Here is a 12,640-nt window from a genome sequence, read left to right as displayed (position 1 = left end):
CAGGAAACTATCATGGAATCATGTATCATATTCATGAACTTAAGGTAGCAGACATATCCACACCCCCCAAAATTTCCTCTTACCCCTTGGTAATCCCTCCTTCTCACTCCTGCCTACCCTCACTTCTTTTCTTCTAACAAATGTTTTCATTTTTTAGAATTTCATATAAATGAAATCATATAGTATGTGCCTTTTTTGTCTGACTTCTGTCACTCACATGGTTATTTTGAGATTCGTTCATTTTGTTGCTGAGGATCAACAGTTCATTCCCTTTAATTAAAACTGGCATTTCATAATGTGTTTATCCATTTACCTGTCAATGAACATTTGGGTCGTTGTTTTTGGCCATTACAAATAAAAGTGCTGTGAACAGTCATGCACAAGTCTTTGTATGGACACGTGCTTTTCTTCTCTTGAGTATGGATCATATGGGAAACATTTGTTTGACTTTCGAAGAAACCGTGAAATGTTTTCCAAAGGAGTGGTACTGCTTTACATCTTTACTAGTAATATATGAGAGTTCCAGGTGCTCAACATTTTTGCCAGGAGTTGGTACAGTCAGTCTTTGTAATGCTAGCCATTCCAATAGGTGTGTAGTGGTATTTCATTGTGGTTTTCAGTTGCATGTCTCTTATAACTACTGAGGGTGAACATCTTTTTCTGTAGTTGTTTGATATCCCTACATCTTGTTTGGTGAAGTTCCTGTTCAAATGTTTTGCCCATTTTATTTATTTTTATTTTTTGAGGTGGAGTCTCCCTCTGTCGCCCAGGCTGGAGTGCAGTGGTGTGATCTCTGCTCACTGCAAGCTCTGCCGTCTCCTGGGTTCACGCCGTTCTCCTGCCTCAGCCTCCCGAGTAGCTGGGACGACAGGCGCCGCCACCTCGCCCGGCTAGTTTTTTGTATTTTTTTTTTTAGTAGAGACGGGGTTTCACCGTGTTAACCAGGATGGTCTCGATCTCCTGACCTCATGATCCGCCCGTCTCGGCCTCCCAAAGTGCTGGGATTACAGGCTTGAGCCACCGCGCCCGGCCCAGATTTTTTTGTATAAGCACTCCTGCTGTCTGGGAATAAAGATAATTTAACGTCTTCCTTTCCAATCTGAATGTATTTTATTTCTTTTTCTTGCTCCATTGAACTAGCTAACATCTCCAACACAATGTTGAGTAGAAGTGGTAAGAACAGACATTCTTGTCTTTTTCTTGACCCCACGGGCAAAACATTTGGTCTTTCACCCTTAAGCGTGATGTCAGCTGTTGTTTCTGTAGATGCCCGTTTTCATGTTGGGCCAGTTCCTTCCTATTCCTAGTTCTCTTAGTTTTTCTCAGGAGTAGATTTTGTCAGATGCTGTTTCTGTATCTATTGAGATGATCAAAAGGTTTATTTTTTAAAATTTGTCAATATGGTGAATTACATTATTGATTTTTAAATGTTAAACCATTCTTGCCTTTCTCAGATAAACCCTGGTTGGTCAGGATTGTCATCTTTTTATATGGCGTTGAACTATATCTGTTACAATCTCCTAAAGAATGTTTACATCAGTGTTCATAAGGGATATTGGCCTATTTTTTTTCTGTAATATCTTTGTTCAGTTTTGGTATCAGGGTAATGCTAGCCTCATATAATATGGTAGGAAGCATTTCCTACTCTTCAATTTTCTGAAAGAGTCTGTGTGGAATTGGTATTACTCATTCTTTAAATATTTGATAGAATTCATCAATTTAGCTATGCGGACCTGAAGTTTTCTTGTGGGAAGATTTTTTGTTTAACTATCAGGTCAATTTCTTTAGCAGATATAGAATTATTCATGTAATCTGTCTCTCCTTGAGTGAGCTTTGGTATTTAGTGTTTTTCAAGAAATTGGTTCATCTAATCTAAATTGTCAGATTTGTTGGCATAAAGTTATTCATAATATTCTCTTATTAGCCTTTTAATATCTATAGTATCTGTCATGATATCACCGCACATTGCTGATATTGTAATTTATGTCTTCTCTCTTTATTGATCTTCTCAAGGAGCCAGCTGTTAGTTTTGTTGATTTTCTCCATTGCTTTTCTGTTTTCTATTTCATTTTTTCTTTTCTGATCCTTATTATTTTTTTCTCCCTACTTTGGGTTTAATTTGTATTTATTTTTCTTGTTTCTTAAGGTAAAATCTGAGGTCATTGATTTGAGCCCTTTCTTCTTTCCAAGTATACATGATTAGTGCTATCAATTTTTTCTTAGTACAGCTTTAGCAGTATCCCACAAAATTTGATATATTGTGATTTTTTTCCATTTAGTTCACTATACTTTTTCATTTCTCCTTTCCTGTTTTTTTTTCTTTTGCCCATGGGTTGTTTAGAAGTGTGTTACTCTCTTTCCAAATACTTGGACATTTTCCAGAGGTCTCTCTGTTACTGGTTTCTAATGTAATTCCACTGTGGTCAGAGTACATACTTTGTACAAATTGAATCCTTTTAAATTCATTAAGACTGATTTTATGCCCCATAATATGGATTATCTTGGTCAGTATTCCATGTGTATTTGAAAAGTATATTTAGCTGTCGTTGGGTGGAATGTTCTATAAATGTCAATTAAGTCAAGATGGTTGATAGTGTTGTTCAAGTCATCTGTATCCTTATAGATTTCTGTCAACTTGTTTTATAAATTATTGAGAAAGAAAGTTATTGAAATCTTTGGATATCATTATGACTTTGCTGTTTTTCCTTGCAGTTCAATCAGTTTTTGCTTTGTGTATTTCAAAGCTCTGCTATTAGACACATAAATGTTTAGCATTATTGTAGCATATTGATGACCTTTTATCAATATGAAATGACTTTTTAATTCCCATTAATATTCTTCCTTCTGCAATCCGTTTTGCCTGATATTAATATGCAGTATTCTCTTAACTAATGTTAATGTGTTATATCTTTTTCCAGCCTTTTACTTTTAACTGTTTGTGTCTTTATGTGTAAAACACATTTCTCATAAGCAGGGTATAGTTGGGTTTCCTCAGCATAGGTAGTCTACCGAACTGTGCCTGTGTTTCCTAAAAACTCTTTAGACAATAAGACAGGGCAAACTTGGGGCTCATTTTATTTCTTCCTATCTCTCAGGAACAGAGCTTGAACTAGAGTAAGATGAGTGAAGCCCCTATGATAAAAAAAAATTTAAGATAGAAATCACTGTCAGATGTACAATTTTGCGAGTGAAAGCCTCCTTAGATTTTGTACCCTAAGCAGCTGATTCTTGGGAAGGTACTAATTCTCAGGGTTTTGTAAGTTCAGGGTTAGGTCCTGAGAGTAAATGTCTTTTTAAATCCTGTTCTGTAGAGGCTTCACTCAGCTCAGTATAGTCCTGCCCCTGCTTAAGGATCACCATCCTTCATTCCTGATATCTAGTGTCTTGAAAACCATTTTTAAAGTTATATTCTCTCTGGATTTTTGGTTATTTCAATTGGGAGGGTAAATCCAGCCTCTGGTACTACGTCTTTTCTGGAAACAGAAGTCTAGACTTACTCATTATAAGATAATGAGTAAGCTCCACATACAGAGCTACCTGCCTGAAATAAAAATGCTTGCAGGCCCTCCTCTGAAGACTTCAGCAAAAGATTGGTCTTCCTTCACACAATGGTCAGTGAGTACCTACTATGTACCATATTCTAGGCTAGAAACTGGCAGTAAAATCAGATAAGACGTGGTGCCTGTCTGCTGGTTGTTCATAGCTGATTTCTCTAGAACTACTAGTTGACTCTTTCATGTCATGCATCACCTGTTAACAGGTGGGCAGAGGTAGAGGGAAAGTGGTCTAGGAAAGATAGAAAGCCAGCAAGCCTCAGATCTGGAACTAAGAAATCCTCTCTACTATTTCTCAGGCCCAGAGTGACTTGAGGGCTCACTTAAGGTCACACAGTTATTTAATAGTAGTTGATTGCTACAGAGTTTATTTAGGACTCAATCTAAAACATTTTCCCCCACTATCAGTCACCATTATTGAAATCCCACCATTAGAGACTCTCAGAGACTCATTCATTAAGGGCAGGGACCATGTCCTACTCACTATGTCACCTAACACTATTTCTCAGTGTTAGCTCAGAGCTTGCTGCGTAGTAATCAGTAGATGGAAATAAATGAATGGATGAATGAATGAATGAGTGAATGAAAGGCGTTCCCGTTAAAATGATGAATATGCCTCTGGGAGGTGATTTAGATCAGTTGGGGATGAGTACACTGTTAAGAGTGAGCCCGCAACTGGGTCTCAGGAAGGCAATGTGGTGTAGCAGAAGAGGTCTCTGACTGTGCTAGACTTTGATCCAAATTAACCTCTCCAAAATTCAGTTTCCTCATCTGTATGATGGGAATCCCAATTATACTTACCGTATGGGAGGATGTCAGGTTCAATAGGATGAAGTATGGTAGGGGCCTGGCAAGAGAAAGCACTCAAGGAATGACAGATATTATTAATCTCGTCTCCTGGGAGCAGCAGGTGGGAGTAGGGTGGGGCCCACTGGGTGCAGAGACCTTGCAGATAGAGTCCCGGCAAGGTCCCAGGAAGACAACAGCCTGTTCTGCTCATGTGCCGTATCTATAGAAGCTCACGTTACCACCATCATTATCCGAAAGCCCTTGCAAAGCCAGCACTGCATGCAGGTGGGTTGAACAATGCACATAAAAGCCACAAAGACACAGCCCTGCCTCCTCAGGGTTACATCCAAGGCAGCTCCCTCTGGGGAAGACAGAAGAGAAATGTGAAATCTGCTTAGGATTCAGTGATGGTCAGTACACACATACACAGGGATGACAAGAAAGAACATTTCCTGAGGACAGGGCTGGTCAGATGGGTCAGAGTGGGAATTACATGTTCAGCCACGTGGAGCGAGAGGTGTAGTCTGCTGTGCTCTGTCAAGGCCTTGTTATGTGAAGTTCATTCCTGATGCCAGGAGCTCTTCCAGCTCTGGCCCCCAGCTCTTGACAAATCTGGTAAGTGGAAGATGGTCACTGAAATCAACAGATTTGAGATTACTTTGGACATGGTATGGCTGAGCCAGAGGCCCAGGGCCTGGTAATCAGAGAAACCTGCCTGGTGATTCACTTATTTTCCTCCTTTCTTACTCACATGGACACAGGAAATATGATCCAGGGCATCACGTTCTCCAGCTTGGCCACAAAATGCATGACAGTGCATATCTCTATTTTTAAATCCAAATGTGATCATGTATTTAAAATTTGGACCTATTCTGCTTCCAAAAAGTCTTCAGATGGAAAAAAAAAAGCCAAGGATGTTATTATTTCTTTTTATCCCATGAACTCAGTTTTTATTAATAACATTTACAATTAATAGCATTTTATGATGTGGGGATTTCACAGACTTACAGATGATCAGAACTAGAAGGGACCTTAATGATAAACAGGTCCAGTCTCCTCATACGGATAAGGAAACTGAGGCCCAGTCAGGTACCGACTTGTTCAAGGTCATATAAGCAGCAGTGGAGTCCAGACTGGAAGCATGTTTTTGTATGCTGTCTTCCACATCACATTGCAAGATACCTTCTGAAAACACTCCTGCAGGGTCTTTAAAAGTCTGGTTGAGGTGTATGATTTGTGATTCTTTTTGGGCCGAAAACAGCCTTGGGCGTCACCAAACCAGGCCTGGCAAGTCGTGTGCAACATGAAGCTCCTTGAGAATGGGGCACATTTTCTCCTACTTAAACTGCAGAGCTCACAGCTGTGGCAGAGGTCTATGACATTGAGGAAGAGCTCACCAAGAACTTGTTGACTGTGAATGATGTAGGAGCAAGTGCATCTGCCTGAGGAGAGCTTTCCACCCTCGGCAATGCTGAGGAGTCACGACAGGGTGGGATTAAGATCATACAAGTTATACAAGCTTGGATTGCAATCTCAGCTTTTGTAGTGATTTGTTGTGTGATATTGGGCAAGTCACTCAACCTCTCTGAGCCTTAGTTTTCACATGGCTAAAATGAAGATGATAATGGCTATGTCAGAGAGATGTGAGAATTACATGAAAAAAATGTATGTAGAGGCCATGGCATGGTGTCTAAGTGAACGCTCTATAAATGGCAGTTGGTCTATCAGGATCTGTTTTGTTGTTGTTTGGTGGTTTAAATTGGGAGGAATTATTTTTGGGCTTCCCCTATTCCATCTCCTTTCAATCTGGAGATGTCTGTCTTCTTTCTGCACTCTTCCCTTCTCCCGTTGATGGACTTACCGATCTCTTAGTGATCATGGAATATTTTCCCCTTGTCCTGAGATTTTGCTAATTAAGAGGTGGTTGCTAAGAGATGCCTGGACACACTGGTGGGTGGCTCTATGCTTCCTTCTCATCCCCTCTTGTTCTTTTTCAGCCTCACTCCAACCTTCCACACCCACTTCTCTCTCCCATTTTCCATGTTCAGGTTCTGAAAAAGACTTCAAGAAACTGACTAATCTCAATGGCTGCCCCTCATGGGAGGGTAGTCTCCAGACCCCAAAGACTTGGTCAGGGGTCTGGCCAGGGGCGAAAGGGGCGTGGAGCCTGCCTGCATCCCCTGGATAGCCTGGAGCAGAAGGAGACTCAGGAGCAGACGCTGGGCCAGCTAGACATGCTGAGGAAGGCACAGGAATTCTTTCAGACCTGTGATGCTGAAGGCAAGGGCTTCATCGCCAGGAAGGATATGCAGGTAAGTGGGGTCCCCGGTAGGTCTGCCCACCGAGAATGCCAAATGTCTTCCTGTCTCGGGTTAGAGCTTGCCCCATGGGAGGTGACATCCTTAACAGAAAAGGTGCCATCAGTTCTGTCTTGGAAGGAAGGGTCTGACCAAACTCTACTAGGAGCCGGAGCTCCTGGGTTCATTCTATTTCTGGCCTTTACTTGCTGTCAGAGTCCAGGGCTGTTTCCTCTCTGCCTCGGTAACTCTCCGGGATTGTGGGAAATGACAGTAGTAACATAAGGGACGTAAGTAAGACGCAGAGAAGAACCTGCTGAAACTGAAAGTAGAAAGGCACCCACTTGAGTTATAACGAAGTCATTCCTGCTGTGCCTTAGGAATAGGTACAACCTGGGAGGAAGGCATTTCTGAGGTTGTCTTATTGGTCTCTCACCTTCAAACCCAAACACACTGCACTCTCCTGAAGAGATTCTCCAGAGAGGTGGTGTGCAGAGCATCAGTGCACACCATTGCCTAGTGCAGGGCCCAGCAGCCTTTTTATAAAGGTCCAGAGAATAAATATTTTCCGCTTTGTGGACCTTACAGTCTCTATCACAGCTACTCGTCTCTGCTTTTACAGCACAAAAGCATCCATAGGCAATATGTGAACAAATGAGGGTGCCGTGGTCCAATAAAACTTTATGGACAAGGAAGTTTGAATTTTATATAATTTCCATGTGTCACCAAGTACTGCTATTCTTTTGATATTTCTTTTTGACCATTTAAAAATATAAAAACCAGGCTTGGCCGGGCGCGGTGGCTCAAGCCTGTAATCCCAGCACTTTGGGAGACCGAGATGGGTGGATCACGAGGTCAGGAGATTGAGACCATCCTGGCTAACACGGTGAAACCCCGTCTCTACTAAAAAATACAAAAAAATAGCTGGGCGAGGTGGTGGGCGCCTGTAGTCCCAGCTACTCGGGAGACTGAGGCAGGAGAATGGTGTAAACCCGGGAGGCGGAACTTGCAGTGAGCTGAGATCGGCCACTACACTCCAGCCTGGGCAACAGAGCGAGACTCCGTCTCCAAAAAAACAAAAAAAACAAAAAACAAAAAACCAGGCTTAGCTCACTAGCCATGCCAAAATAGGGGATTGCTGGGTTAGCCCAGGGGCAGAGTTTGCCCACTCCTGGTCTGGTGCCTTTCTTTCTTTAGTTTCAAAAACTTCTCAGTGTGTGACTGAAGTCTGTTATGCCGCCGTCAGCATTTCACTTGAACGTGGGTGAGTAAAACACAGACTCCACTAGAGTACTTTCAAAGCAGCTCTTTTCCCCTCCGTCTCTGTGTCACTCACTCCATCAGAGTAGTTTTTGAAGGGACGCATCCCTGTGCTGTTGGAGGAAGCACAATGGCTAGGCTCTCTTTAAGTCTAGTTTTTCAGAATATACCAAAGTTGGGCAATGAAATGTAGACCCTCGTTAGGCTCAGCCCCACCTCTGCTCATGCCTGTGAGCTCTGAGGTATGGAGGCTATGAAAGGAGCCTTGTGACCCAGGTGAAGTGTGGCAGTTCTTTCTCTCCCTGGCCGCATGTGATGGTGTTCTTATGCGTCTCCTGGAGCTCTTCCGCTCTCCACCTGTTGCACGAATTGAGGGAAAAGACCTGGGGAACAGCACCAGCTCAGCCCACAAAGGAGCCCCACCCACACTCCTTTGCAGTGATGACTCCCCCAGTAAGTTTCTGTCACCAAAACCCAGTCCCCAAAGCCTCACCACGTGGAAGGCCAGATTCAGTGTGTTTTGAGAAAACCTTTGACAAAGCCCTGTCTGTGAACTTCATAATTGGCATTCACAGGTCTGCAGTAGCGGTGGTTGGTGGTTGTGGTTTCCAACTCAGGCTTAACTTTTGATTATTCCCATTATTCCCTCTAGAAAGAAAGAAAAGGAAATTCACATTTATGGAGGGTCAGCTCTGGGCCACATGTACTGTGCCGCTCAGCACTCTTGCTGTCTATGACCTGACTCTCGCTGAGCCTCACTCTTTAATGAAGGGATGAGGTGTCATGGAGAATTTAAACTGGGTATAAATTTTTAAAGAAATCACTTGTATTTGACTTGAAATATAGTCAGAAACATTAAGTCCCAGAAATACTGACTCCGCCTTCCTCCCCAGTCCCCACTCCTGATCCAGGCAGGAGGACGCCTGAACCAACAAGCCAGCAAGCCAATAACTTGGCATCCATGGCATTTATTTCCGCTGTCTGCTTAATTTTCTGATGCTTTTCTGAACCTGTGGTCAACGAAGCATTTGAAATGTTTAGTTCTTCCGGCTGGCAAGTGCTGTCAAGAGAGGGAACAGAGCACGTTATGTAAGCACCATCTCTGGCTGCTCCCGCTGGCCACCTCTGAAGGAAGATAGGCTGGGGGAGATGCATGAAGAAGAAGAAAAACGGGGCTTCTCATGGTCAGCTGTGGCTCTCTGCAGAAAGTCCCCATGCCCCTTGGTTCTCCTGCAGCAGGTCCTCCAGGCATCTGTGTTGCTGGCTTGTCACTTCCACATGGGGCCGTGGTATACATGTGGTCACCCCCTTTGGTTGGTGTCTAACTTCCTGGGCCTGGGCACCACCACCTTTTTTTACCTTAGGCTCCCAGCACAGCATCATGGGAACTGGAAGGGAAAGAGCACATTTTTCATATACATACAAATTCAGAAAGCAGGAAAGGTCCTTGACAGCAGAGTGGTCTTCAAGGAAGGAGAGGCCACAGGCCAGGTGGGAGGAAGAACGCAGGAGGCTGAGGAGCTAATGGAGAAGCCAAGTGGGAAGAAAGTCACAGACAGGGAGAGGGAGATGGGGAGACGGTGGGCAGGAGATCTCTCTGAGAAAACCTAGAGCCTCAAAAGCCCTGTTTCCCTGATTTTTTTGGAGGAGTAAAAGGATTATCTACCAACACCAAGCACCTGCCTCTCCAACACTGCCCAGAATTCTTGGCTATGCCAAACTTAAGAGTCATTTAGGAGTTGGCAAACTAACCAAATCTGGGCCACTACCTGTTTTTGTAAGTAAAGTTTTCTTGGAACACAGATGTGCTCATTCTTTTATGTGTTTTGTGTGTTTCTGCCACTGCAGTGGCAGAGTGAAGTAGTTGTGACAAAGACCGACTGAATGGCCCACAAAGCCTAAAATATGCACTCCCTGTGGCTGTTTTCAGAAAAAGCCGGCTAACTCCTGATTTAGGTTAACTAGAAAACTTTAAAAGATTTTTATAGCAAATTAACTTGGGTTTTAATCCTCAATCTGCAACTTGCTAGTAATATGAATTTGTGTGAATCTCTTAACCCCTCGAGGCTACAGTTTCTCAGCTGTGAATTATTTATGGCTACCTCCCAGCATTAAAAGAGAATTGAATGAGCTTAAGCATGTAGCACACTCAGCCCTGAGACTGGGACCTGGAAATCCCTGGAAATGCACTGTGTGTGTGCCACGTCTTAGCCCAGTCCCTGATGTCCTCTGCACTGTGATTGTGTTTAATTGTGGTAAGATACAGATAGCACACAATTTACCATTGTAACCATTTTTTAAGTGTGCAGTTCAGTGAGATTAAGTATGTTCACTGTCTTCGCAACCGCCATTATCATATATCTACAGAACTCTTTTTATCATGCAAAACAGAAACTCTGTACCCATGAAACAATGTCCTCATTTCGCCTACTCCCAGCCCCTGGCAGCCACCATTCTATTTTCTGTCTCTCTGAATTGGACTACTCAAGGTGTCCTATATAGGTGGATTTACATAATCTTTGTCCTGTTGTGACTGGCTTATTTCACTTAGTATAATGTCCTCAAGGTTCATCCGTGTCATAGCATGTATCAGAATATATTTAGTCTGAATAATAGTCCATTGTATGTATATACCACATTTTTTTCCTCCATTCCTTTGTCACTGGATACTTGGGTAGCTTCCACCTGTTGACTCTCTGTGAATAATGCTGATATGGACATGGATGGGCAACTATCTGTTCAAGTCCTTGCTTTTTATTCTTTGGGGTATATACCCAGAAGTGAAATTGCTGGATTATAGGATAATTCTATTTTATACATTTTTTGAGGAGACATCGTACCATTTTATACAGGAGCTGCACCATCACATTGCAATTTTAAGGTGCAAGTTGTCTGTCCTGTCTTAGAGAAAAGAAATGGGCATTTCTACTGAAAAGGGAATCTTCCACTCGTATCCAGCTGCTGTTATTTTTGTGTCCAATCTACATGAGTGGCGGCAATTTTGCCTCCTGGAGGACATACGGCAATGCATCATGTTCACGACTATGCCAATTGTCATGCTTCGGGATAGGTTCCAGCCCGTACTGAGGTCCAGAGGAAGTGGGTGGATGAGCAGAAACAATACTCGGGGTCATAGGCAGGTGAATATAGTTTTATTCAGCAGCAGCTTTCATCAACAGCTTTCTTACACTGTCCGCCCTGTCTTGGCTACTTAATCCAGTGGCCCCCACACACAGCTTCATGGCCCACTCTCCCTTGCCTTCAGGGTCAGCAGCTTAATGAACTCTTTCTTTGGGTGTGTGTCCTGGCTCCCTGCAATCTGTTGGCAATGACAGACAGCTCTGACTCTCTCTCTCTTTCTGTGGGCACAAGCGCAAGCATGCCTGCACAATGTCAGCGGGACAATTATACCTTTTACAGACAATAGTGGTGTACAGCCAAGTGATGGCCTTCTCATGTTATGGCTATATGGCTGTGATAACAAGTGGAATTATACGCCTGCGCTCTAAACTCGCTGAGTCGCGGAGGGTGTAAACATTCTACCACAGTCTATCCTTGACCAAAGCACAGCCATGTTCCTTACACAATGTATGGAGGCATTTTTTATTGAAACGACTGGTGAGGGAAGTGCTGCCAGCGTTTAGCAGGCAAAGGCTAGGGATGCTGCTGTATATCCTATAATACACAGGTTGGTCCCTCCCCTGCCTTCTTTAACCAAAAATTGTCCATTCCAAAATGTCAGTAGTGCCGAGATTGAGAAACTCTGGCCTATACCACGTAATCAGCCCAAGCCAAGCACATCAAGGTGCAAAGCAGGATAAAGGTTGATCCTGCCCTCCCACCTCCCACTCTCGTCCTGAAGAGATTTGGTGTAGCTGAACTGTACCACAGGGAGGAGGGTGGTTGGTGCTGGAACGGCGTCTGAAAAGAATGCTGTGAATGCCCCAAAAGGAGCGACAGTGTCATTCTGGACATAAAAAATGGATATCTTCTGTTTTTCTCCTTAATAAAAATGCCATGGAAGCATGTTTGAAGCTGTGCAACCATATGCTTTAAGCTATGTGGGGTATGTTACTGGGCTGGTGACCAGGAAGGTAAAGGAGTCTGGCTGGAGTGCAACAAAAGACATCAATTTCCCATGGCTCTGGGACATGAACTCTCAGTACTGCTGCTGTAGATGCTCCATGTTCCAGGTTCTGGAAAGCTGCCAGTCACTATGAGTCTTGCTGAGAATTAGCAGTTGGGCTGGTCAGGATCTGGAGTGTGCGAGGTCTAGACCAGCACTCTGTACCTAGGAGCTCAGGGTCTCCTGCCGTTGCTCTTAGTCAAGCGCTTATCCATGCCTTCCTTCAACACTTATCTAAACAAACACGAGTTCGTGTTTGTCAGCATTGGGCTAGATCCTGGGGACACAACAGTGCCTAACGAATGAGGCCCCTGTTCTCAGAGCCCTGAGGGAGCAGACATTCATCAACGAATCACATCTGTCAGTATATAAAATGCTCATCGAGATAAGACTTATGAATGAGAGAAAGGTAGTCTGGGGAGCTTGCGTAACCTGACCTAACCTGGGGAGTTGCAGAGGCCTTAGGGAGGAAGCGATGCCGGAGATGAGAGTGAAGAGTGAGGCTGGTGTTTAAAGGAGTCTGGCCATCATTAAAAAATCAGGAAACAACAAGTGTTGGAGAGGATGTGGAGAAATAGGAACACTTTTACACTGTTGGTGGGATTGTAAACTAG

At 43.5% G+C, this 12,640-nt stretch overlaps 1 protein-coding gene across 1 annotated transcript in view; it reads left to right on the top strand.

Moving 5' to 3' along the window:
• CRACR2A (calcium release activated channel regulator 2A) overlaps positions 1-12,640 on the top strand; it is a 129,070-nt gene that overhangs the window by 45,914 nt on the left and 70,516 nt on the right. The window contains exon 4 of the mRNA XM_011931065.1: positions 6,392-6,655. Within this exon, the coding sequence (XP_011786455.1) occupies positions 6,428-6,655 (228 nt within the window). The 5' untranslated portion in view covers positions 6,392-6,427. The remainder of the gene's footprint in view (positions 1-6,391; positions 6,656-12,640) is intronic.

The sequence above is a fragment of the Colobus angolensis genome, unplaced genomic scaffold, assembly GCF_000951035.1.
Source record: "Colobus angolensis palliatus isolate OR3802 unplaced genomic scaffold, Cang.pa_1.0 Scaffold89, whole genome shotgun sequence".
Taxonomy (NCBI): Eukaryota; Metazoa; Chordata; class Mammalia; order Primates; family Cercopithecidae; genus Colobus; species Colobus angolensis.
This window is presented reverse-complemented; position numbering and strand designations above follow the sequence as displayed.